The sequence below is a fragment of the Neolamprologus multifasciatus genome, chromosome 10, assembly GCF_963576455.1.
Source record: "Neolamprologus multifasciatus chromosome 10, fNeoMul1.2, whole genome shotgun sequence".
In the NCBI taxonomy this organism is placed as follows: domain Eukaryota; kingdom Metazoa; phylum Chordata; class Actinopteri; order Cichliformes; family Cichlidae; genus Neolamprologus; species Neolamprologus multifasciatus.
The window spans coordinates 11,907,419-11,928,206 of record NC_140448.1 but is presented as its reverse complement, the minus strand read 5'-3'; the positions used below and the strand labels follow the sequence as shown (position 1 = coordinate 11,928,206).

Genomic DNA, 20,788 nt, shown 5'->3' with positions numbered 1-20,788 from the left:
CACATCTGGAAGCTACTAAAAACATTACAATCCGTACATATTTTTGCTTTGACACAGATGTGATTCCTCACTCAATGGTCTCAAGCATTCTTCTTTCAGCTGTTCCATCTGCCTCCATCTCACCCTATCCCTTACCATCAGGTCTAAATTCAGTATCCTTTACCCAGTATATTCACTCTCCCTCTTCTCCACATTTTCATAAAGGTAAACTACTATGCATTAATAATAGAGGCCCGCTGAGTAACAAGTAAAATAAAAAGTCAAAGAGAACACCGTAACAGTTTAGCCAGTTTTAATAGTTTTAAAACACTTGGTTTGGAAAAAAGTACAAAAGTGATCCTGGACACCACAGTATGAAACCAGCCCAGTAATGTAGGGTGATAGGTGTGTTGGTTTAAAAAGCATCTTCTACAGACATGTTAATTTCAACTGGCCTTACCATACACATACTGTACTCACTAAAACAGATACAAGCAATAGTTTAAATACATTGGCTGACCCCGGTGATACATTTACAAGTGACTCTTAAAAAACTAATTAAAAGAGGGGCAGGGGAAGAAAAAGTCTGACCACAAAGCCATCCGGTATCTGGCAGTAAAATCATGCAGTATTACAATCGTTCCACTAAAGAGAAACAGCAAAGCACTACAGCTGTCACACAGTGAGTAACTGGGCAGCCAGGAGACGGCCTTTCTGAGTGCTCATTGGTTGGTTTTATGTTTATGAATCGTTAACCGAGAGATTTCTCTACTGTCGCGCAGCAGCTCAGTGGTCGCCTTTCCCACGTTTGCATACATTGTAAAGTTGCACATGGTCTCCGTTAAGGAGCATCTGTCTTCCACAATCGCGTCCATTTAGAAAAATATAACTAATTACTATTGAAGAAAACCCCAAAATGTGGGATATTCTCTTAGTATGTTGTGAAGAAATACAAAAAAAAGCTAAGAAATACAGTTGAATAAATAAAATGCATGACATCCATAAAAATTAAGTGGCTGCATTGACAACGTTCTCCACGTACTGTATGCACACCATGGTTTTTGTTTTGGCCCGGCAGTGTTGGATTTAAAAAAAAAAAGAAGAAAAAAACAAAACAACAACAACAAAAAACAAACAAAAAAAGAGGACTCCATCCTCCACCACATCCAAAGTCATATCCTATGATCCAGTGGAAAAGCCGCCAGAAAATATCTAAAATACGTTGATTTATTTATTTAGAGAAAGAAGGATTCTTTGATTTAACATTTCACTTCCATGTACAACATGGTCTCTGGCTTTTTACCAATTTAGAAGTAGTTGATGTCGATGGCAATGAGGAAACACAGGAGAGAGACTTTCACAGTGTTACAAAAAATGAAGCCGCTCTGTGTTGTCACCCTGGCCGGCCTATTGTTAGGGTAACAGTAGTGAACTTCCTGTCCGGTCAAACTTTTTTCCTTTGGAGAGGGCAGCCACTTGCTTCATCAACTCCCTGTTCTTAGCCTGTGGAAACAAAATACATAATGAGTTATAAATGTTGGCATATACGGTTAAAAAATAAATTCCAATTAGTAACATGCACACTTTTACACTATTACACTTAGAAAATAACTATAAAGACAATTTAAGACCGACACGTTTGATGATCATGACGGAAATGGATCAGCTGACACAGTGAACCATCCCTTTATTATCATAATATTAATCCATTATAACCTTTACATCATTGCAGAACATAATTCCCATGAATTGTTTCTCTGGTGTATCAAATGGCTACATTACCACACCTACTGGAAACAGCTGGGCAATTAAAACTGACACAGGTGAATACTAATACTAACGAGGAGTAAGAATCTGAAACCCTCAGTGTCACACATGTATTCCTACCTGCTGTTGCTCCATAGCTTCTTTGTGTGATTTCTCCATTTGATTCATCTTCACTCTCATATTTGACTCCTGGTACTGAAAGTCTGCTTTGAGCTCTGTGAGCTACGAGAGAATTTGGTCATTAGAAATCAACCCCTCAAACAAAGCAAAGCAAAAGCAGAGGTCAGCTGAGGGAGATTAACCTACCTTTCGGTCCTTCTCAAGGATAGTCTGATCCCTCTGCTGCAGAAGTCTCTTCAGTGACATCACTTCCTCCTTCAGCTGGCTGATGAGAATGAAGTTGTCCGTTCCCCCTGAATCCATAGACTGGGTAATGGAACTACTGGAGGGAGAAGGAAATGAGCATGAAGCCAACAATGGGAACGGCATAAAGGAAAACATATGTAACCATAATATAGCACATAATGTGCTACATCTGTCGTACCTGTCCCCGTTGGATGGCTTCATCTCCAGTTTTGGTTTCTTCTTTGGAGTCTCCTTTTGGATTGAAGACGATTTATGGCTGCAGAGCAGATGAAAAAGGAAGTGTTCACTCTGGGAATAAAAACTCAATAAGAGCCTTAAATAAGAAGGCAGCTTTACCTCTGCTTCCACAGTCCCTGCTCCTGTTCAGGACTCAGGCTCCCACTCAGCCTGCAGCATATGACAGACACATAAAACATTTATGTGTTTTTTTAAACTTGAAGGGCTGACTGAGCAGCCTGGGGACAAAACATGCGAGAAAAGAGGCGATACAACAGATGACATACTTGTGGTGAGAACTGCTGTGTCTGTGTTGGTGATGGTGATGATGATGGTGCGATCTGGAGTGGTGGTCTTTCTCATTCAGGGATGAAGAGTTGGAGGAACCAAAGCCCTTCCTCTGCTCCTTAGTCTTCTGCAGGACACGGCGGTAGGAAAGCGTACAGAGCCAGCACAGAAGTTTTCCATCCACCTGAAACAGGAGGTGATATTAGCTCATAAAAGTTGCTGCTAAACTGTACAATAGACTGCATGCAATTCAGGCTCTTACCTTTCTCCTCCCCTCCTCCTTACGGTCAAAGGCGCATTGCTGTTTGCATTGTTCGCAGGTCTGTGGAGGTCCATATTTCTTCTCTGAGTTAGTACAACGCTGGCACTTTGTCCCGATAAAAGCTGCAATAATGTTACAGTACTGGCAAGGTTTGGGCTGCAAAGACAAACAAACGAAAAATAAATAAATAAATAAACAATAATAACAAAAAAGAAAATGCAAAAAGTGAAGCAGGACCTAGCAAATACAGCTAGTATTACAAAAAACAGGAGAAATTTGCTACTCACCGTTCCAAACTGTTTGACGTTCTGGGCACATTTCTTGCAGATTGTATTTGTTTTACTGCAAAGAATAAAGACCGGTTTCAAGCCAAAACACACTGCAATGAAATTCATTGAATTGGCGTGAATGAAAGCTGAACAAACATCACTGGGAGGTGAAACATCTCACCTTTCCTGCTGAAACTCAGATCTGCAGTATGTGCACTTCACTATTGGGTGAGCGATGCGACACTCCTGCAGTACAAAAACAAAGAAATATCATTTTGTGGCACACGACTGTCTGCTGGTGAATGGTGACAAACAAACAGCACTACTGCGGTCTATTACAGTGGAAACTGCATTGCAGGTGGTGCGTATTGTACGCTGGCTACAACATCTGTGAAAACACCAATGTCAATTTTCTCTATACAAACCCAGCATAATGTCACAGTAGGGTTTTCCATTGAGGGAAACAAAGGCATTATTAACAGAACAATCATGGTTTAACAGACTTTTTGTGACAATGTCTAGGTCTTAAAAAAATTAATTAAAAATAATCTTGAATGTATCAGTTAATCTAGTAGAGGTGGGGAGATCGATATGAACAGTGACTGTATTGACACCAAAGCCGGTATTGGTATGAGACTGATATAAGTGTTCCTTTAAGTTCAGTATGTAGCCCTCTGAATTGTGCTAAATATATTATTTTTTGGAAATGAAAAAATATACCTCAAACATGCACAGTGAAAAATGTCTGAGCCTTTTTGTGTTGATTGTCATATCTATGTTACTCATAATCTGTTGTTTAAATGTGCTATAGAAGTTGACCCAAAGTGCTTTAGAGACAGGCACATTTATATCCCAGCTCTACAAAAGACCAAGTTTCAAAATCCACGAACAGCTGAAAGTTATGTTTTATTGTGTTAACTAATTATTGTGAACAGTAAAAATGGTGATTTAGAGTTAAAATTTGTTCAGAATTAGCCAAGTGAAGCCTACTCATCTCATAAAGCACGACACACTGCTCTTTCCTACATAAGCTACCTTTACAGGTTAAAAGTAACGGTACTGGTATCGGCCATGCTGGCTCTATATTTGGTTGGTATCGCACGGCACTAATGCAAAGAAAAGCCATGGCATATGGAAGAAAACATCTAAAAGGAAATATCAGCCAGGTTTGCTTCAAGGTTTTCTCCCATTTAAATATTTTTTTCCTTTGCCAATAAACGAACTCTGCTCAGCTATAAACTAGAAAGACTACCAAACATGTAATCGACATTTTTAAAAAAATTTTTTACCGGGACAAATACTCAACAGGTAAACATGTGGTATGGTTGTGTTGTTGCGCTTTAAATAAAGAGCACGATGTACAGAAGTGATCTAAACATGGTTACGTTAATACGGTTGCCTTCCAACTTGTTACATAATGTGAGCCTGTCTAACCTGCTACTTGTTGTAGCACCGTGACACCCCGGCGGCAAAAAAAACAACAAACAAAAAACACCCGCACACTCCTTCACTCTTTCGTGTCGTGATTGTTTGATGATTCTTGTTTGCAAGCACTCTCTCTCACACACACACACATACATACACTCCCAAACCTTGCACAGCTGCTGGCCCTGCGACAGCTCCTCGAAGGGGTACCGCTGGTTACACTTCGTACAGGCGTACAATGCCGTAGTTGCCATTCTCGCCCAACTAAAGCCAACGAGCTAGAAGCGGATAGCGGAGTCCAGCGGTAAAGCGATTAACACCGCGGTTTCCTTTCCTTTCTAACCGCTCGCTAACTGACAACCAGGAGCACACACCGTGTTGGCATCCAGCGTTAGCTAACGTTAGCTAGCTTGGCTATGTAGCGTACAGCAACACAGAAATAGCCTAGCTGGAGGAAGCAGGCGAAGAACAATAAACTCCAAATATCTGCGATCTTGCACTGCTCATACGTTTTCCAGCCAAGCTAACTTGTCAGCAGTCGTTAGTTATACTGACACATAAGCAATCCATTAACAGCAATCTGGCGATTTGTATTAAGTTTCCGCTGTTCTCGCCAAGAAAGGTGTTTTTCCTTGTGTTTTCCTTCTCTCTTTTTGTATCAACGCCGTCGTCGTCATGTAACCGGAAGCGGCCGACGGCTCCCGAAGAAGAAAGGAAACCTATCGCGACACAACAGCCGCACGCGGGATTTAAGTTTGAAATCTGCAGAGCCAATCACGTGCCAGGATTAAGTTAATACGTTTTCTTCTTCTCACACGCTACACCCGGAGTGCAATGGAAATATAATTTTTAAATAAAGAATGGTATTTTTCAAAGAGTGATTCAATAATAATGTTGTCTTATTCGATCCAATAGCCACTGTGTATGTTTAGCTATCAGGAACTTAAACAGTATCTGATACCTGTACTTCTAAACAGTTTTCCAGTCTTTCTATCCCAGACAGATGTCTCTATTCTGTTTAAAATAACTATTTCAGGTTTTTTGTATATATGCAAGTTGAACTACTGAAACTCAGTAGTTTGTATGGCCCCGAAAAAGGTTGCAATCATGCCCGACAACATCGGGGCATGCCGCTAATGAGACAATGTATGGGGTCTTGGGGGATCTCCTCACAGATCTGGATCAGGGCATCACTGAGCTCCTAGACAGTGTGAGGTGCAAACTGCTGTCAGTTTGCACCTCACACTGTCAGTAGTCTGATGGACTAAAACTTAAAATCCCAGAAGTGTGCTATTTGATTTATGTGGATTGGATTTAGGTCAGGTGAGCATGAGGACCAGTCAATCATATTTATTCCGTCATTCTCCAGGAACTGCCTCCATACTTTTGCCACATTCATTCACTCTCACATTCTCACATTCTCACACACACACACACACACACATTATATATATATATATATATATATATATATATATATATATATATATATATATATATATATAAAATATGTCAGAACTGTGGTCCAATTTCATTGTTTATTTATTTCTTATTACTGTTTTGTTAGTGGATCTCTTCCATGTTTTTTCCTCTCATAAATTCAATTACCCACTGTGCAGTTAGCAAAATCAGTGTTGTGGGTACTGATTTTTACCTTCTGTATGTTCAATGTTACAGTGCTTAGTCAACATAACAAGTTGATTAACCCCCCCCCCCCCCCCCAAAAAAAAAACAAAACAAAACAAAAAACAAAAACAAGAACCAAACAAACCCAAAAAACAAATAAAGCCCAACAGATTGTATATAAATACGTTCAAGATTTGTCATTTTTGTACAGAAAGTGTAAAGTTTATACACCATGGTCTTTACTGGTTTGATCCACCTGTTGCAACCATAATGGGACTTGTGTCTTCTCCCAAATATGAACCAGGAATCTTTTGCTTGTTAAACATGTAAACCACAACACTATGGACTCACCCGTGTAACAGTTGAGTACTACACGCAAAACCATCCCTATGAATTTTATACCTGCAAATTCTCAGTTTTAAAAAAGTGTCGCTCCATGAGTGCTCTGATTGTCTTACATTTGCAAGGTCTTCTATGAGTGAAGTGAGGTTCTTGATATTGTGTACTGGAACAACTAACCAATAAGTAAAAAAATACATAAATTGAGATAGAGGAAATACCTTCAGTTATAGTCTTTCTTGATGAAATTGTTCAACACAAACAGAATTAGGAGACTGGTTCACAAATAGCTGTTTGTATTGTAATTAATTACAAGCCTCAAGCTACAAGCTTCTTGTATAGTATACACATGCATACATATGCACAATGCCTTTTTTTTTTTAAACAAAAAAGGCCAAAAGTTGACTACACAGCATCAGCACTTTTATTAAACTTTTTAACACATTGGCAGTTAAGAGTACAGTTGGATGTTCCTGATGCCTGCAGTATATCAATTTCCAAATTCAAGTGTTGATCTAATGAAGTGCGCACAGGACTGCAGCCTCTTTGCAACCACATGGAATAGTGTCACTTAGACAGCTGTGCATTTTAAAAGGATTGCAACGATCAAGATCAGTGGCAGCACTGATTTACATACAAATATAGCTGCATGAATTAAATGTAAAAGTCACATGAAGAATCTATTACTGGGTGACGGATGTCTTTACCCTAATATATAAAGATAAAACAGAGAGAATAAATGAATGTTTTCAGATTGTAATTTGGTATTAGGTTACCCCACAGTCACACTGTAAATTCCAGACTTTTATCCTTCTTAATTTACAGTAAAAGGCACTCTTTGTCCTATTTTTATGGAAAGATCAGAAATAGGGCTAGTGTTATTAGAGTTGGCTAATATCTGAAACACAAAACCGCAAAACCCAAGAAATTGACTGGAGGATGCTGCTGTTGTTAGCAACATGCTAATGTGACAAACCGTACTGAATCCTTGAGTTGCAGCTTTATTGCAATTATTTGAATACGCAGCAAAAAGGCTACAGGCTGAAACCATCTTTACTCTTGCACATTGTTCTTTTGTTATTTTCCCAGTCATTCAGGACAAGGCACGGGTACTTATTCAAATTTGCAAAACTACATAAAAAGCCCATTATTTGTGTAGTTACACATTCTTCTGCCAAAAAGATTGGCTGATAATAGCTTTAAAAAGCCTCTGCGAGAATTGTTCCCATAGGACTCCTGGGACAAATGAGCTATTGCATAATCTTTGCAGCTTATTAATATTGCATGGAGACGCAGCTAATCAATTCACGACACAAGACAGAAGGTGTCTGCGAGTTATAAATACACATCTGGAACGAAAGATAATAAATAATGTTAAATAGTTAGAAAAAGGAAACTTACAAAACATAAACCACTTGGTGAGAGAAATGTCACGCATGACAAAAAACGTTTGGTCTCAACAATCTAAAAAGATTTGTGAAGCTAACCCTAACTGTTTTTTAATGCACTCTATAGCTACTTTTTTTTTTTAATATCAGAAGAAACTAACATCACAGCCCTTAAGCTACATTTCATTTTAATATTTATCAACTCAACAATTTGTTTTAGTCCGTGTTTCCTTGTGCTAAAAATCACTTCTGCAGCACTGCATAGCCTCACGGTTCCTTCAGTTATAGTGCTTTCAAATCATTAGCAAGAAATGAGGCAAGTGTTCCTATAAAGATATAAGGCATAAACATTTAGTGTACTTAAAACAAAACACTGATTGTAGGTAGGTCGATATGCTAAACAGTCCTCGCTATTCTGGGTACGTATCCTCTCAACCTCAGACGAGGAATACATATGGCTGTAGGCAGGTGGTCTGCGACAGACACTTCTGTTGCAAGCAGGCTCTACATGACCTGTGAGAGATGCAAATACAGTAACAAATACTACTTATTCTGACTTTTGGTGGTAGTGTATCAAAGCGGCTGATTACTGCTGTATGACACCTTCTCACAAGTGCGGTTCAGCTTCTGTGACCGTCATGAGGGTAGAGTAGCGTCAAACAAAGGTCTGCACCGGAGTGATGGAGCGTGTGGGCGAGCCTGGCCGCTCAGAGGCGGAGGAAGCTGAGCGATTGGCCACCTCTCGCTGTAATTCGTCTACCCTTTTCTGCAGCTCGGCACGCTTTGCTAATAGCTCCTTGTAGCGCTGATGAATTGGTTCCTGGTAAAAGGGAGGGAGAAAAAAAAGAAAGTTAATTGAGTAAAATTAAGTGGTCGAGTGCCAACCTCTGCCCTATTCTCTCAACTTTTTCTTTGCATGCGTTCCCAGTTCCAGGTGGACAGGGCAGGGACTCTTCATCTGGGATTACCTAGACCTAGACTGTGAATTTCCTCACGATAAAGCTGTAGCTGGTTTTTCATTCTTTCTTCTTCTTGCTCATCTACCTGCCTGCTACCATGCCACACATCACCTTAGTTTCCTCCCAGATTGCAAATTTTTTTCAGTTATGGAAGACATCCCACCTTCAGATCCTGGACGAGTCCCCAGTTTGTCAAAAACTGGTTCATAAGCCGATGACGAAGTGTGAACACACTGCACTGGGTGCTTTGTGCAACAATGTTAAGAACATCACACAGTCACATCCATTTATGCTCGCCTTTACAGTGCAGGTAGCTTCTGCAGTATTCTTTTGAACAGCAGGTGTCACCACTCAGACAATACTGCCACATAAACGCAGATATTAGAGAAGTCAAAGTTTCCCAGAGTCTTATCTTTTCCAACTGCTGTAACATCTCCCTCTGTGAATCTGAGCTTCAGTAGTGATGTGTCAGTAAAACAGCACAACACACCACATTATAGAAACTGAGAGGTGCACAACTGGAAGAAATGGCCAGCGACAGTGGATGTGACATCAACTTTAGCCTCAGTGCCATTTGTGAGCCACTGCAATGGTGGGCATTGAACGGCCTTTGTGCAGACTTGTTTAACTTTAATGCAAAACTAATGAGCTGTCAAAATCACTAAGATCACTCGTGTAGGGTGGGGATGAATCTGAAGGTATGTTTGGTGCTGTCAGTACAAAAACAACATAATGACACTGAAGAGAAACTAAGGTGATGCGTGGTGGCCAGTAGGTAGGTGAATGAGACGCAGAATGGAGTGGCAGCCACACCTTCATAGTCTGGAAAGCGCCCAGGTGTTCCCAGTTGGCAAGTAGAGGAATGTACTGTGAGTATAGGGCAGCGATCATCACACAAGTGAAGTCCAAACAACAGCAAGTCTTCCTGACGTACCTGAGGTCTCATGCGTGGGTTCCAGCGAATGTAGTAGCCAACCCAAAGCTCCAGGTGGCGTAAGCTGACTGCTGGGAACAGTACATGGTTAGAGTAGTTCACATACAAAGGATTTGTGAAGTCCTCCAGCTGGCTGTTAATATATGACCACAATGAGACTGTCCTCTTGGGAATCTCCTGTAACAAAAAAGGAATGTGATTACACAAACCATACGAGGGAAAAACTAATTCATTCTTGTGCCATTTCTGATTCGTATTATGCTAGTTATTAAGCTATATTATCCCAAGTAAAACAATAAGGAGAGGGGGGAAATCAAAAATACTGAGAAACCAAATGAGCTTACTTCTTTTAACCTCTGCTGTTCACTGTTGCACAAGAATGTCCCAAACAGGCAGCTGTACAGGTGATCCAGGATGGTCACCAGGAAGTATTCATTAAACTCAAAGGCGGCAGGAAACTTGAATTTAGAAAAAAACAAAACAAAACAAAAAACAGCTTGATTACAATCCTTGAAAGAACATTTTCCTAAACATTTCAGAACCATAACTCAATATGTGTCACTTACCTGACGAGTTAACTGCCAGACACAATCAATAAACTGAATGAAAACAGGTGAGCGATCTGCATCCGTGTGGTTCTTATCTCCGTGACCAATGCGCTGCCAGAAACAGGAGCATAAGGAATCAGTGATGAAACTAGACTTCCAGCTGGACCGAAGTGGAAAAATAATCTGTTTACCAGTTGGAAGCGATGACCAAAGCTCAGCCACTCTTTCTCAAGCAGCACTTCAAAGCCGCGAATGGTGCGGTAGTAACCATCCAACATGAGCATAGACAAGGAGGTGAGCTGAGCCGTGCGGTCCCAGCCGTCGCTGCAGTGCACCACAACCGACGTTTTCCCCGACTCCACTTTGTCTGCGATCCTCAGCGCTCCAGCCAGGATCAGCTACAAACACAGGACCAGAAACACACAAACCATTATCACTGCAATATTTTTAAAATGTCCTTTCCCAACCGATAGGTCACTATGCTCACCTTGATGTGCTCAAGCCAATGAGTGGACTCCAGATTGGAGAGCCAGTGGGAGTCCTCGATATTGGGGTAGACAACTTCCTTCAGCTTGCGCAGCGACTCCCTCATCACGTGGATATTGTGAATATCCAAGAAAACCAGCTCAGCGTTTTGATAGGCATCCTCGCTTTCATATCCACCCCCTTTCATCTGTGGAAAAGTAGAGGATGCAGTGGTTACTAAGATCCACGGGGCACAGACCAGAAAAACATGTCCAGTTAAATTATTGCCAACGAGACAGTCCTGAATCAGTAGTAGTAGAAGCTACATTAAGCAGCAAGGTCACCACAGCAGGTAGAGTTTTTAATGCCGGATGCGTCCTGACGCGGTCCTAAAGGAGATTTGTGTCTCCAGCTGGAAACAAACCAGGGACCTTTTTGCTTGCCAAGTGAATGCGTTAACCACTTTAGGCAAGTCACAATAGAAACTAGTGATCTTCTAGCTAAAGAGCTCAGATTTGACCTTACTGCTCAAATATAGTACTGATTGCATGTTTTAATTACTTTACTTTGCAAAGACAACACATAGTTAATACACTGTACCAGCTATAGGTTAAAAAACTCAAAACTGTGCTTGGTGATGCACAGCGAATAATAAAAGACAAGAATCTAAATCTGGTTACGGCTCCATACGGGCCTCTTCATTTCGTGTTTATTTTTAGAATCTATTGGGAGATCTTTCATCCACGCTTTGAAACAAGCCTTGAATCAAACTTTGTTTCAGCTCTCTTTCCCCTTCCAATAATGCACACGAGATCACCGTTAAGGATAGCTACTCTCTTTGACATCATGAACATCCATGAGTAGAAAAAGACTGTCTGAAATGGACCATTGAGAAAAGTCTGAAGCCTGACCTTTTGGCTCACTGGGATGACTATTATTGTTATTGTTATTATTTGAAGCTTTGGCCATGTTTAACATATGTATCAATCACTGTAACCCAATGTAAAGTGGGTCCCATTAAATAAATATAATTTAGAAAATGGACCTTGTTGGCAGCAGCGTTGACGCTGGGTCTGGCGTCAAAAATGAAGAGTTTATGTGACTGAGCATTAGCATCCATGATCGCCTGCAGGTATTTCTCATCCTCTTTGCTGCGCTTCCCGTTTACCCCAACCATCGGCTGACTGCAGCGTGTCACTGTTGCCTGGCTCTCTGGATGGATCCATGACAACACCTTTAAATAATGTGTAGCAGAATATCAGCACAGACTGTCCTGCAAGCCGGGCGAACACACAGACAATTATAGCACCGCTGAAAAATACGGTCGCTCACCGGTATCCTTCCCTTTGCTCGGAAGGCAGCGACTCTTTTCAGCTCCTCGTCTGGTATGTTAACAGGCACTGCCAGTGTTGATGGGTACGTGTCGCACAGCTCATAGTGATCGTTTACTTTAGTTATCCTCCAGCTTTCATTGGGTATACCCTTGACAAAAAAAGAAAAGACATAAGTAACCGGTTTTATGAGTGTACTTTAACATTTAACAAAGCATTCTGCATAACTTTAGTACCTGTCTTTTATACTCTGAGAGAGCATCATACACCTTCCATCCATTTTCAGGAAACACCTGCCCGTATTCAAAGGCAAAGATTTGCTGTGGAGAGTGGGGGAGACATTTTTCAGTTGGTCATACACGAAAAACAGTTTGTGCACTTTGTAAAAGACCTGTGAAAGTTAGACCTGTGAAAAACTAAGTACACTCCACAATTCAGTATCTTATGTAACCATCTTTAAGAGCAACAGTTTGAAGTAATCATTTTCTGTATGACGTTATCGGTGTCTTGCATGATGATGGAGGAATTTTAGCCCACTGTTCTTGAACACGTTGCTTCAGGTCATTGAGGTTTACAGGTATTTGTTTAGGCACAGCATTTCAAATGGGTTGAGGTCTGGACTGGCCATTATGTTTTACATTTGCAGCTGTGCTTGGGATCATAATCTTATCACATGACCCAATTAGGGCCAAGCTTTAACTGTTGAACAGATGGCTTCACATTTGACTCTAAAATACTTTAGTTCTCTGGCTCTCCTCCACAGCGTGTCTTTGTCCTGTCTTCCTCCCCTAACCCCTAACTGGTCACGGGTGATGGCCGCCCCTCCCTGAGCCTGGTTCTGCTGGAGGTTTCTTCCTGTTAAATGGAAGTTTTTCCTTCCAAATGTTGCCAAAGTGCTTGCTCATAAGGGGTCGTCTGATTTTTGGGGTTTTGCCTGTATTATTGGAGGGTCTTTACCTTATAATACAAATACACGAGGCAACTGTTGCTGTGATTTGGTTCTATATAAATCTAACTGAATTAAAATTGAACTTAGTTTTTCAGAGGACTACGAATATGTGTTTCCCAGTACTGTAGGTGCAGGGCTATAAAGTCAGCAACAGCATTGCTGGGCAGTACTTACCAGCCCATTGGAAACAGGAAATGCAAATTTCATCAGCACTTCAAAAATGGACTTCCTGAGGGTGTCCTCCATCTGTTTGTGTGCAAATCGTAGATTACGCACATCCTGTAGAAATGCAGAGCAACAAATCATGGAAAAACTCAAGGGCTAGCAGCTGTATGCAAGTATCATTTCATCACAGTCAAGCGTTATTACCAAGAAAGGTAACGTAGAAGTAGATCTTTGTAAAACTTCACTATTTCTTAATGGGCTATCTCTGGCAGAGATTACACAGCTCTGTCTCTGCTTTTCAGTTGAATAACTGTAAACTACTTGGCTATTTTGCAACTTAGCGATTCTGTAAATCAAAAATAAAAGCAGTAATTCTTTACAACTTTCACAAGCTTACTCACTTTGCACACCAGCCCATAGGACACATCACGACTCGAAGCGTTTCCAATCCTTTCCACGCGACTCACCACCCCAAGTGGCAAGTCCAACATAAATGTTGAGTCCTGGAAATCAGCCAGACATTAACAAAAAACATAAATCTTCAAAATACAAATTAAAAATAATCAATAACATACCCTGTCCATAGATTTGAAGAATAGCCTGTAGTTGGTGACAGTCACAGTTCCCCTCAGTGCTCCAGTGAAAGGACAGAAGTAGGTGACATCTTGGGCTATGAATAAAAACAAGAGGATAAAGGTGATGATGCATTTTTGCTGTTTTTATTGGGCTGTAATTGCAGATGAAAGGAAACCTACCCATGTCTTGCACGGTTTCATTTGGAAGCAACTGCGGTTCTTCTTTGTCTGAATCTCTGATGGCCTGCTGGAAACATATCATCCACTTTAGTTCTGAGTGGTCTCTTGACTGGAAATGTTACTCAAACATATAGGATAGGATGGGTAAAATTAAATGTGTAAAATCATCTACCTTGGCAGATATTTTGGGCTTGACCTGCAAAAAGAAGAAGAGAGCCACACTTCAGTTTTTAAATTAAAAAAAATATTTTCATGGAAAAATAATAGTGGTGAAACATATGCAGGTCACCAACCCTGAGCTCTGGGGAAAACTCTGCAGACGTAGACACAGAATCAGAGGACATAGCAGATGGTGGTTTGGCCTGGGCAGAGCGGTCAGAGCGAGAGGTGGAAGTGCTGGTGGAAAGTGACATCACACAAGTGAGAACCATTTATTGTGTGCAGTCTTTTCTTTTTTGGGGGGGAGTTTTTTTTACGTATCTATACGTATACGTATATGTAATGACAGAAGACTCAATGACTAAAAAAACAGAGATTGGCCCTTTTTTTTTTCAGACTGAGAAAAAATATGTCAAATGTATATTTTTCATTTTCCAGATCCACTCTGATGGCTCTGGGCATGCACAATGCCCTCAAGGAGTCGTAAAACTGAGGTTAAGTTTAAAATTATACAGGATACTAACACTAAAAATGCAAAAATGTAAGATTTTAAAACAGATTACAATTCTGGCAGCATGCTCATCACCCGGTGACATCAGGGCGAGGGGTTAGTGTCTTGTGTCGGACTACTGATTTCACCGTGTGCACACGTACCTGACCTTGCAATACTCACATGGAATGAGCTACTAATCCCTTTCTCATTTCTCTTAATAGTTTTTCTATATTCATTTGTATGTGCAAAAAATATTACCTTGGAACAGCTGCATTTTTAAGTACCTCTGAGCATATCTTAAACTTAACCTGAATTATCAGACTTTATATGCATGCCTATAAAGTAATTGTCAGAAATGAAAAAATATACATATACTTGACTAAACTAAATTATGTTCTCAGTTATAATTAGAATATCATCTGGAAACTCCAGAATTTTGATCTATCTGTATTAAACTATCTAATGGTGTTTTTGTGATAGAGCCTGTCATGTTTGCTCAATCCAACATGAAAGCTGAATGAGATTTGCATTTTCTTTTTTCAACTAAGAAGTTTATGTCAAAAAGCTATTCTACATGTTTTATTTTGCAGTACTATAAAATACAACTATATCGGAAAAGAAAGTGAAACTAGTTGTTTTTGTGATGGGATTTTTATTTACATATTTATTTACTGTATTTTAATTAACTCATATTGAGAGGGATTTTTTGTGTTTTTTTTTTAAATTGCAGATCCCGATTCAATTTTATGGCAAAAGGAGCCAGTGAAAACTTCAGGCTTTTATTTATGTCGACGGAACTTATCTGATATCTGATATACGAAACTAAAACGCTACAGCAATTATTAGATATATCCAAACCACAACATTTTGAGGCAAATCAGTCGTGGCTGTGAAGAAAATGTTCTAAAAAATATTTGATGATTTGAGAAAGTGTTTTTAACTTGTCTGGCCCACAAGAGCGCAAACTGGGCTCTATGTTGTCCATGAACTGAAATAAGTTTGACAGTGTTTGGGCAAACACACTACTACATCGAGGCTCAGTTAGCTTCCGTTTGACATTTCTATCACATGCAGCCTGAGTGATTACTGGAGCGGATCGATAAAACTGCGTTGTCCTAATTTACAGTAAGCTGCGTTGGTCTCGTAGCGCTCGTAGGACACCGTCACTGGTGGATAACATTAGTCACAGCTGAAAAGCTTACAAGAAGTGTACTGAAGTTAGACACTCTTAACTTTAGCTATAAAGCCTTAATAACTAACCCCTGCCGATAGTGTCAAAACTTTTGGTTAGCTTAAAAGGCGGTGTCTGGCGGTGAGTTTAGCTACCTGGACAATGAATCTACACTCGGCTGTCGGGAAGAGGAGCGCTTCGAGCCCAAGCTGTCGACACTCCCGCTCTTCTCCATGTTCTCCTTCTTCAAGCGTTTGGATAACCGGTATTGCGAGTCAAGACTTTACCGTTAAAGAGCCACTGAACGCTTTTAAATCCCTCCTCCGAGTGAAGCAAATCCCCACAAACAAAAGGAAGCTGCCATCTTTTCCCAGAAGCCTCCCAATCCCCGTCACAGGCAGGATCGTTGGAGGGCGCGCCCTCTGCTGTCTCTCTGTGGAACTACAACTGATCGCATGCAACGCTTTTCTCTCGTGCCAAACCTCTGGCTACCCAGTAGAAAGCGGATGACAGGATAATGCTTATTTTAATGAAGACGTACACATTGTCTAATTACCCACCCAACGTCCACGTGGGTAATGTCACTGCCTTGGGTCCATAATAATGAAAGCTGGAATAATGAAATGGCTAAAGTGCAGTAAAATTAACTTTAGTACCGACAGTAACTTACATCGTGTTTACATTCGGGTTAATGAAAGACTTAATGCAAGAACAATAGAATTTCTTGCATTACTTTACTGCTACTTTCTATTGAATGAGATGAAGCTGATAATTTCAAATGCAAAATGGATTTTAGACAAGAAGTCTACTGTATGCAGCTAGGTTTAATAAGAAGGGAGAAGCTGCATCTGCATGGAAATACACCAAAATTAAATGTGCTCAAATTGTTCAACAATTCTGCATAATTACAGACAATTCATTAAATGAGTAATAAACTGGGAATATTCTAATCTTGATGAAGTGGAACATGTAGTTTGGATAAGATTAACATAAAACTTGCACCTTTATTTTACTGGAAAGTTTTGTGTGTATATGATAACAGTATCCTGGTGACTGATGTGCTGTTGATTTTTCAGTCTGTTTATTTTTAAGGGTTCATAAAGCAGTTTAATATGAAGACACTTTATTGAAAAAAGAATTCCACAACAAATGTGACAGACTGACAGGGTGTATTGTGCCTTTGGGATGTGCCTGATTTAGACTTCTGCAGGAAATCCAAGTTGTACCTTCTACTGCAACCGAAACCCATCTTAACTCTACACTGTAACCTTCCATGTCATTCAGTTGTTGCAGTCTGCATCGACCTGAGATGTAGCTATATTTCTTGAGAGGTGCAGGTCAGGTTGCGGTGTAGGGTTAAGAAGGCTTTGCGGTTACGTTACAATTTCCCACAGAAGTCTAAATCAGGCTCCAGCGTCCCTGTGCCCTTGAATAAGATAAGCAGGGAAAAGGTCAATGACAGATGGCTGCATAAAGAAATAAAGGCTTGACTGCAGATCTCTACACTGTTTAGAATGAAATGTTTGTGTGCGTGGAGCGGCTAAACAGAAGGAAGATATTTCCTTCTGATGGTCTGACTGGATCCTAATCTAACTGTGCATTTGTGGAGATGCTTGGTTATATAATCTCTGCCAGCTGACAAAAACCCCCCAAAGAAAATAAATGTCTGGTCACATTTTAAAACTGCACTTAACTTTTGACAAATTTCATTCAAATGATGTCACGTTGACACATTTAATACAGCATGACTGTACAGATGGATACGTGGTTAATAGCATGGATAGATGGATGACTGTACAAGTATTAATCAAGTTCTATACAGAGTTTATTTGAAAAACCATGTACCCTCCGCAACAGGGGGTAGAGGAAGGAGACCAAACACATTTGATAATAAAAACAAAAACAATACAAATGACACAGAGGAAGTCCTCTACTTTACATATTTCTCCATAAATTTCTTGTGAAATTCAGAGCGCAGTGTGTCATTGACAAAGCGTTTCTCCTTCCGTGCCTCATCCACTCCTTTGGCACAATTCTTGAACACTACGTCATCATCCCACCTTGAATAATATTAAGAAATGAAATCAAGATTAGATTTAAGAGGCCTTTTTCCCAAATACAAACCTCATCCTGTGTTTTTACTGTGTGTGACTGTGTGTATAAGTGAGACATACCTTCTCTTGACTCTGAATGAATTCTGGTTCTGGTTCTGTTGCTGCTGTCCAGCCAAATTAATCAGTGGATTGCCGCTCAAGATATTTTCCATTCGAATTCTCTCCTCCTCTGCCTTTTGCTCTCGCTCCTAAGATGGAAAAAATAATATTTTACTGAATATAAAGAAGTAACATATCTTATGTTCAAATGTAATGCCTTATTTCAGTTAGTGCAAACAGAACAGCCTAAAACAAAGTTACTTTGCGTTCTTGCTCTTCAGCACGCTCTTTTTTAATCTTCTCCAATTCAGCCAAAAGAGCTGCGGTGTCATCATCATCACTATCTTCATCAGAGTCCTCGTCCTCATCATCCTAATAAAATAAAAATAATTATTAAGGGAGATTAATCAGTACTAATCACCACTCAAGTTAAATGCCCAAAATGTCTTGCATTGCAGACACTCACATCAGTGAGAGGATCATCAGCATCAAGGTTAGCAGCTGGAATCTGATCCAGTCTTGGCCTCTTTGAAGATGATGAAGAAGAAGATGATGATGTGGTGTGCTCTGGAAAAAATAAGACCAACATAATGCTATATGTGAGAAAATAAATATAATCTAAAATACATTTTACATTAACAGGAAGTCTAATTTCTGTAGAAAGACCAACCTCTTGGTCCCCTCTCTCTGGTCTTTTCACGTACTGCTACACGCTCCCTCTCCTCCAGCTCTCTGCGAAAGTCACGGGCACGGACCTCCTCAGGGGCATCCTGGGTAGGCTGCCTGCAGAAGGGAGAACATTTGCAGATCGATAAACTCTAATGTTCATCCAGAATGCTTTCTGGAACACTTTCACCACTCTCACAGTGAGCAAACAGATGATGCAGTAGGAACTGATCCGAAAGCATCTTTCCTTCTAGCTAACCAGCCATCAGATCAGGTAATGATGAAACTCCATTCACATTTGATCATCTGACCTGTACTTGATCTTTGTGTGACCTGGAAGATCTCGACTGGAGTACTGCTTGGAGAGAGCACTCAAATCACCTTCTCCTTTACCCCTCCCTCCTCTTGCCGGCTCAAATGTTGGTCTTGCAGCTGTAGTCATCTTTGATGGCTCTGCAATTAGACACAGGGGACATTAAAACTATCATACAGATGGAAAAGCTGTAAGCAATAAAAGCAAAAAAGTCACGGTGTCCATTATCAAATTGCAGTTCCCTACAACACAACAGGCGTTTACTCCACTTATGTGTTTTATAGAAAGTCAGAAGGCTCATCTTTTTGGTTTTTAGACAAGCTGGTACAACAATACCCTTTCCCAAATATCAACCATCCGTTCATTAAACCTCAGTGGTGATCAAACCGCTTATAGTTTGCATGTGTTTCCATGTTAGCAACGTAAATAACAGTTGAGAGGCATTTAGATTACAAGTTACGGAATCTTCCTAATAAATATCATTTGTTCACATGCTAAAACTCCAGGTCAATCAATTAAACCTATAATTAACAATTCTCTGATTAAACTGCGACTGTGGCATTTTAAACACTTCTTTGTAGGATAAATATCAGCTGCCAACAGGCAAGTAAACGAAAATAACAAATTAGCCTGCTAGCTGCTAAAGCTAAAATGCTGCTTCCTATAAAAGCCAATGAGGTTGAAAACGACAGTAATTCGAGCCTTGGGTAACACGGATAAAGTTTCACAGAAGTGATATTACAGCCAAACATAAAGGAAATTAAAAAAACCCATTAAGCAGTATTTAAAAATTAGGTTTAAAGCAACAACACTTACAAAGCCGCTACCACACGACGAAAGGAACGCCGACGCAACAATCAACGTCACTTCCGGAAAAAAAAAAGATGTGTTCAGAAACACTCAGAGAAAATAGCGTGCGAAATATGAGACATTTTAAACTCCTTACATCTCAACACAGTGTTGACACGACTAGGGTGTACGCGTATAACTTAACAAATATGCTACAGCCTCTCTAAATTTTATTTTGGGAACCACCACTTCCAAAAGACTGATAGACTAAACTGACTACAGGGGCATCAGCGGAGGAGTGACCTGTCTTCTCAATAGAGCATTGTGTTACAGTGAAGGAGTTAAGGGAGGATGCTGTGCAGGGCTAAAAAAGATGCGTAGAAGGTGCATTCAAAGCACAACCTCCCGGTAATGGTATCACAAACAACTCTCACACAGTACATTCAGTAGTTTTGGAGTAGTGTTGCTAGACTCACCAAAATTCCTACTGTTATTCTTATTATGAGTAGTAATATACCTTACTTGTGTTGAAAAAGACACACAGTTTTAACATTGGTCCCTTTATGTGTGTGACATGCATTTTAATGACACTAAAAATGTACACTCCTTTATTACTAATTGTACAGATCATTCACCACTTTGATGGTTTCTGTTTTATCTCGATACTGTTCTGTGAGAGAACCAGGAAAAGAAGTGGTTCTACTGGATTCCACTTAACGTTCAAATATTTTCTGACTAAGCAGCAATACTTTTATTTGTATTTGTGTGGTATCTTTATTTTGAACATGTTTAAATAGACAAACAAGCAAATCAAAACTAAAGGAAAATAAAACAATAATAATTATAAATAACTTACATGTTCAAAAAGGAGTAGGAAAAAGCATAAGCTTATTTAATCCCACCACCTTTCCACAATTTAGTAACTAATAGTAGACACTTTTTCTTCCTGTTCATACTCTACACATCATAAATTCTTCCTTACAATTTGTTACATGTATTTGCTTTTATAACCT

General features: G+C 40.0%; 3 protein-coding genes across 5 annotated transcripts; all 3 read right to left on the bottom strand.

Moving 5' to 3' along the window:
- Positions 1-275: 275 nt before the first annotated feature.
- fam76b (family with sequence similarity 76 member B) lies at positions 276-5,295 on the bottom strand. 2 transcript variants are annotated; one of them, XM_085174448.1, is made up of 10 exons: positions 4,740-5,295; positions 3,329-3,393; positions 3,166-3,220; positions 2,879-3,034; positions 2,616-2,800; positions 2,449-2,499; positions 2,291-2,368; positions 2,053-2,185; positions 1,867-1,968; positions 276-1,482 (listed from the first exon to the last, which is right to left on the bottom strand). In XM_085174448.1, exons 1-10 carry the CDS (start codon positions 4,824-4,826, stop codon positions 1,393-1,395), a joined length of 1,002 nt encoding a protein of 333 aa, XP_085030574.1. In that variant the 5' UTR covers positions 4,827-5,295; the 3' UTR covers positions 276-1,392. The 2 variants fall into 2 exon arrangements, with proteins under 2 accessions (XP_085030574.1, XP_085030573.1); XM_085174447.1 differs by having other exon boundaries at positions 2,053-2,188; positions 4,740-5,293.
- Positions 5,296-6,938: 1,643 nt separating this feature from the next.
- Positions 6,939-17,521, bottom strand: mtmr2 (myotubularin related protein 2). 2 transcript variants are annotated; one of them, XM_085174711.1, is made up of 16 exons: positions 16,010-17,521; positions 14,325-14,427; positions 14,204-14,227; positions 14,032-14,098; positions 13,852-13,946; positions 13,678-13,779; positions 13,286-13,390; positions 12,399-12,482; positions 12,164-12,313; positions 11,877-12,065; positions 10,854-11,039; positions 10,558-10,764; positions 10,385-10,477; positions 10,163-10,276; positions 9,819-9,995; positions 6,939-8,745 (listed from the first exon to the last, which is right to left on the bottom strand). In XM_085174711.1, the coding sequence occupies exons 1-16, from the start codon at positions 16,087-16,089 to the stop codon at positions 8,581-8,583; spliced, it is 1,941 nt and encodes a 646-aa protein (XP_085030837.1). In that variant the 5' UTR covers positions 16,090-17,521; the 3' UTR covers positions 6,939-8,580. The 2 variants fall into 2 exon arrangements, with proteins under 2 accessions (XP_085030837.1, XP_085030838.1); XM_085174712.1 differs by having other exon boundaries at positions 14,032-14,095.
- A 140-nt stretch (positions 17,522-17,661) lies between these two features.
- cwc15 (CWC15 spliceosome associated protein) lies at positions 17,662-19,910 on the bottom strand. The gene is made up of 7 exons (XM_085174719.1): positions 19,803-19,910; positions 18,985-19,126; positions 18,678-18,790; positions 18,474-18,574; positions 18,269-18,379; positions 18,029-18,156; positions 17,662-17,914 (listed from the first exon to the last, which is right to left on the bottom strand). The coding sequence occupies exons 2-7, from the start codon at positions 19,113-19,115 to the stop codon at positions 17,785-17,787; spliced, it is 714 nt and encodes a 237-aa protein (XP_085030845.1). The 5' UTR covers positions 19,116-19,126; positions 19,803-19,910; the 3' UTR covers positions 17,662-17,784.
- Positions 19,911-20,788: the final 878 nt, after the last annotated feature.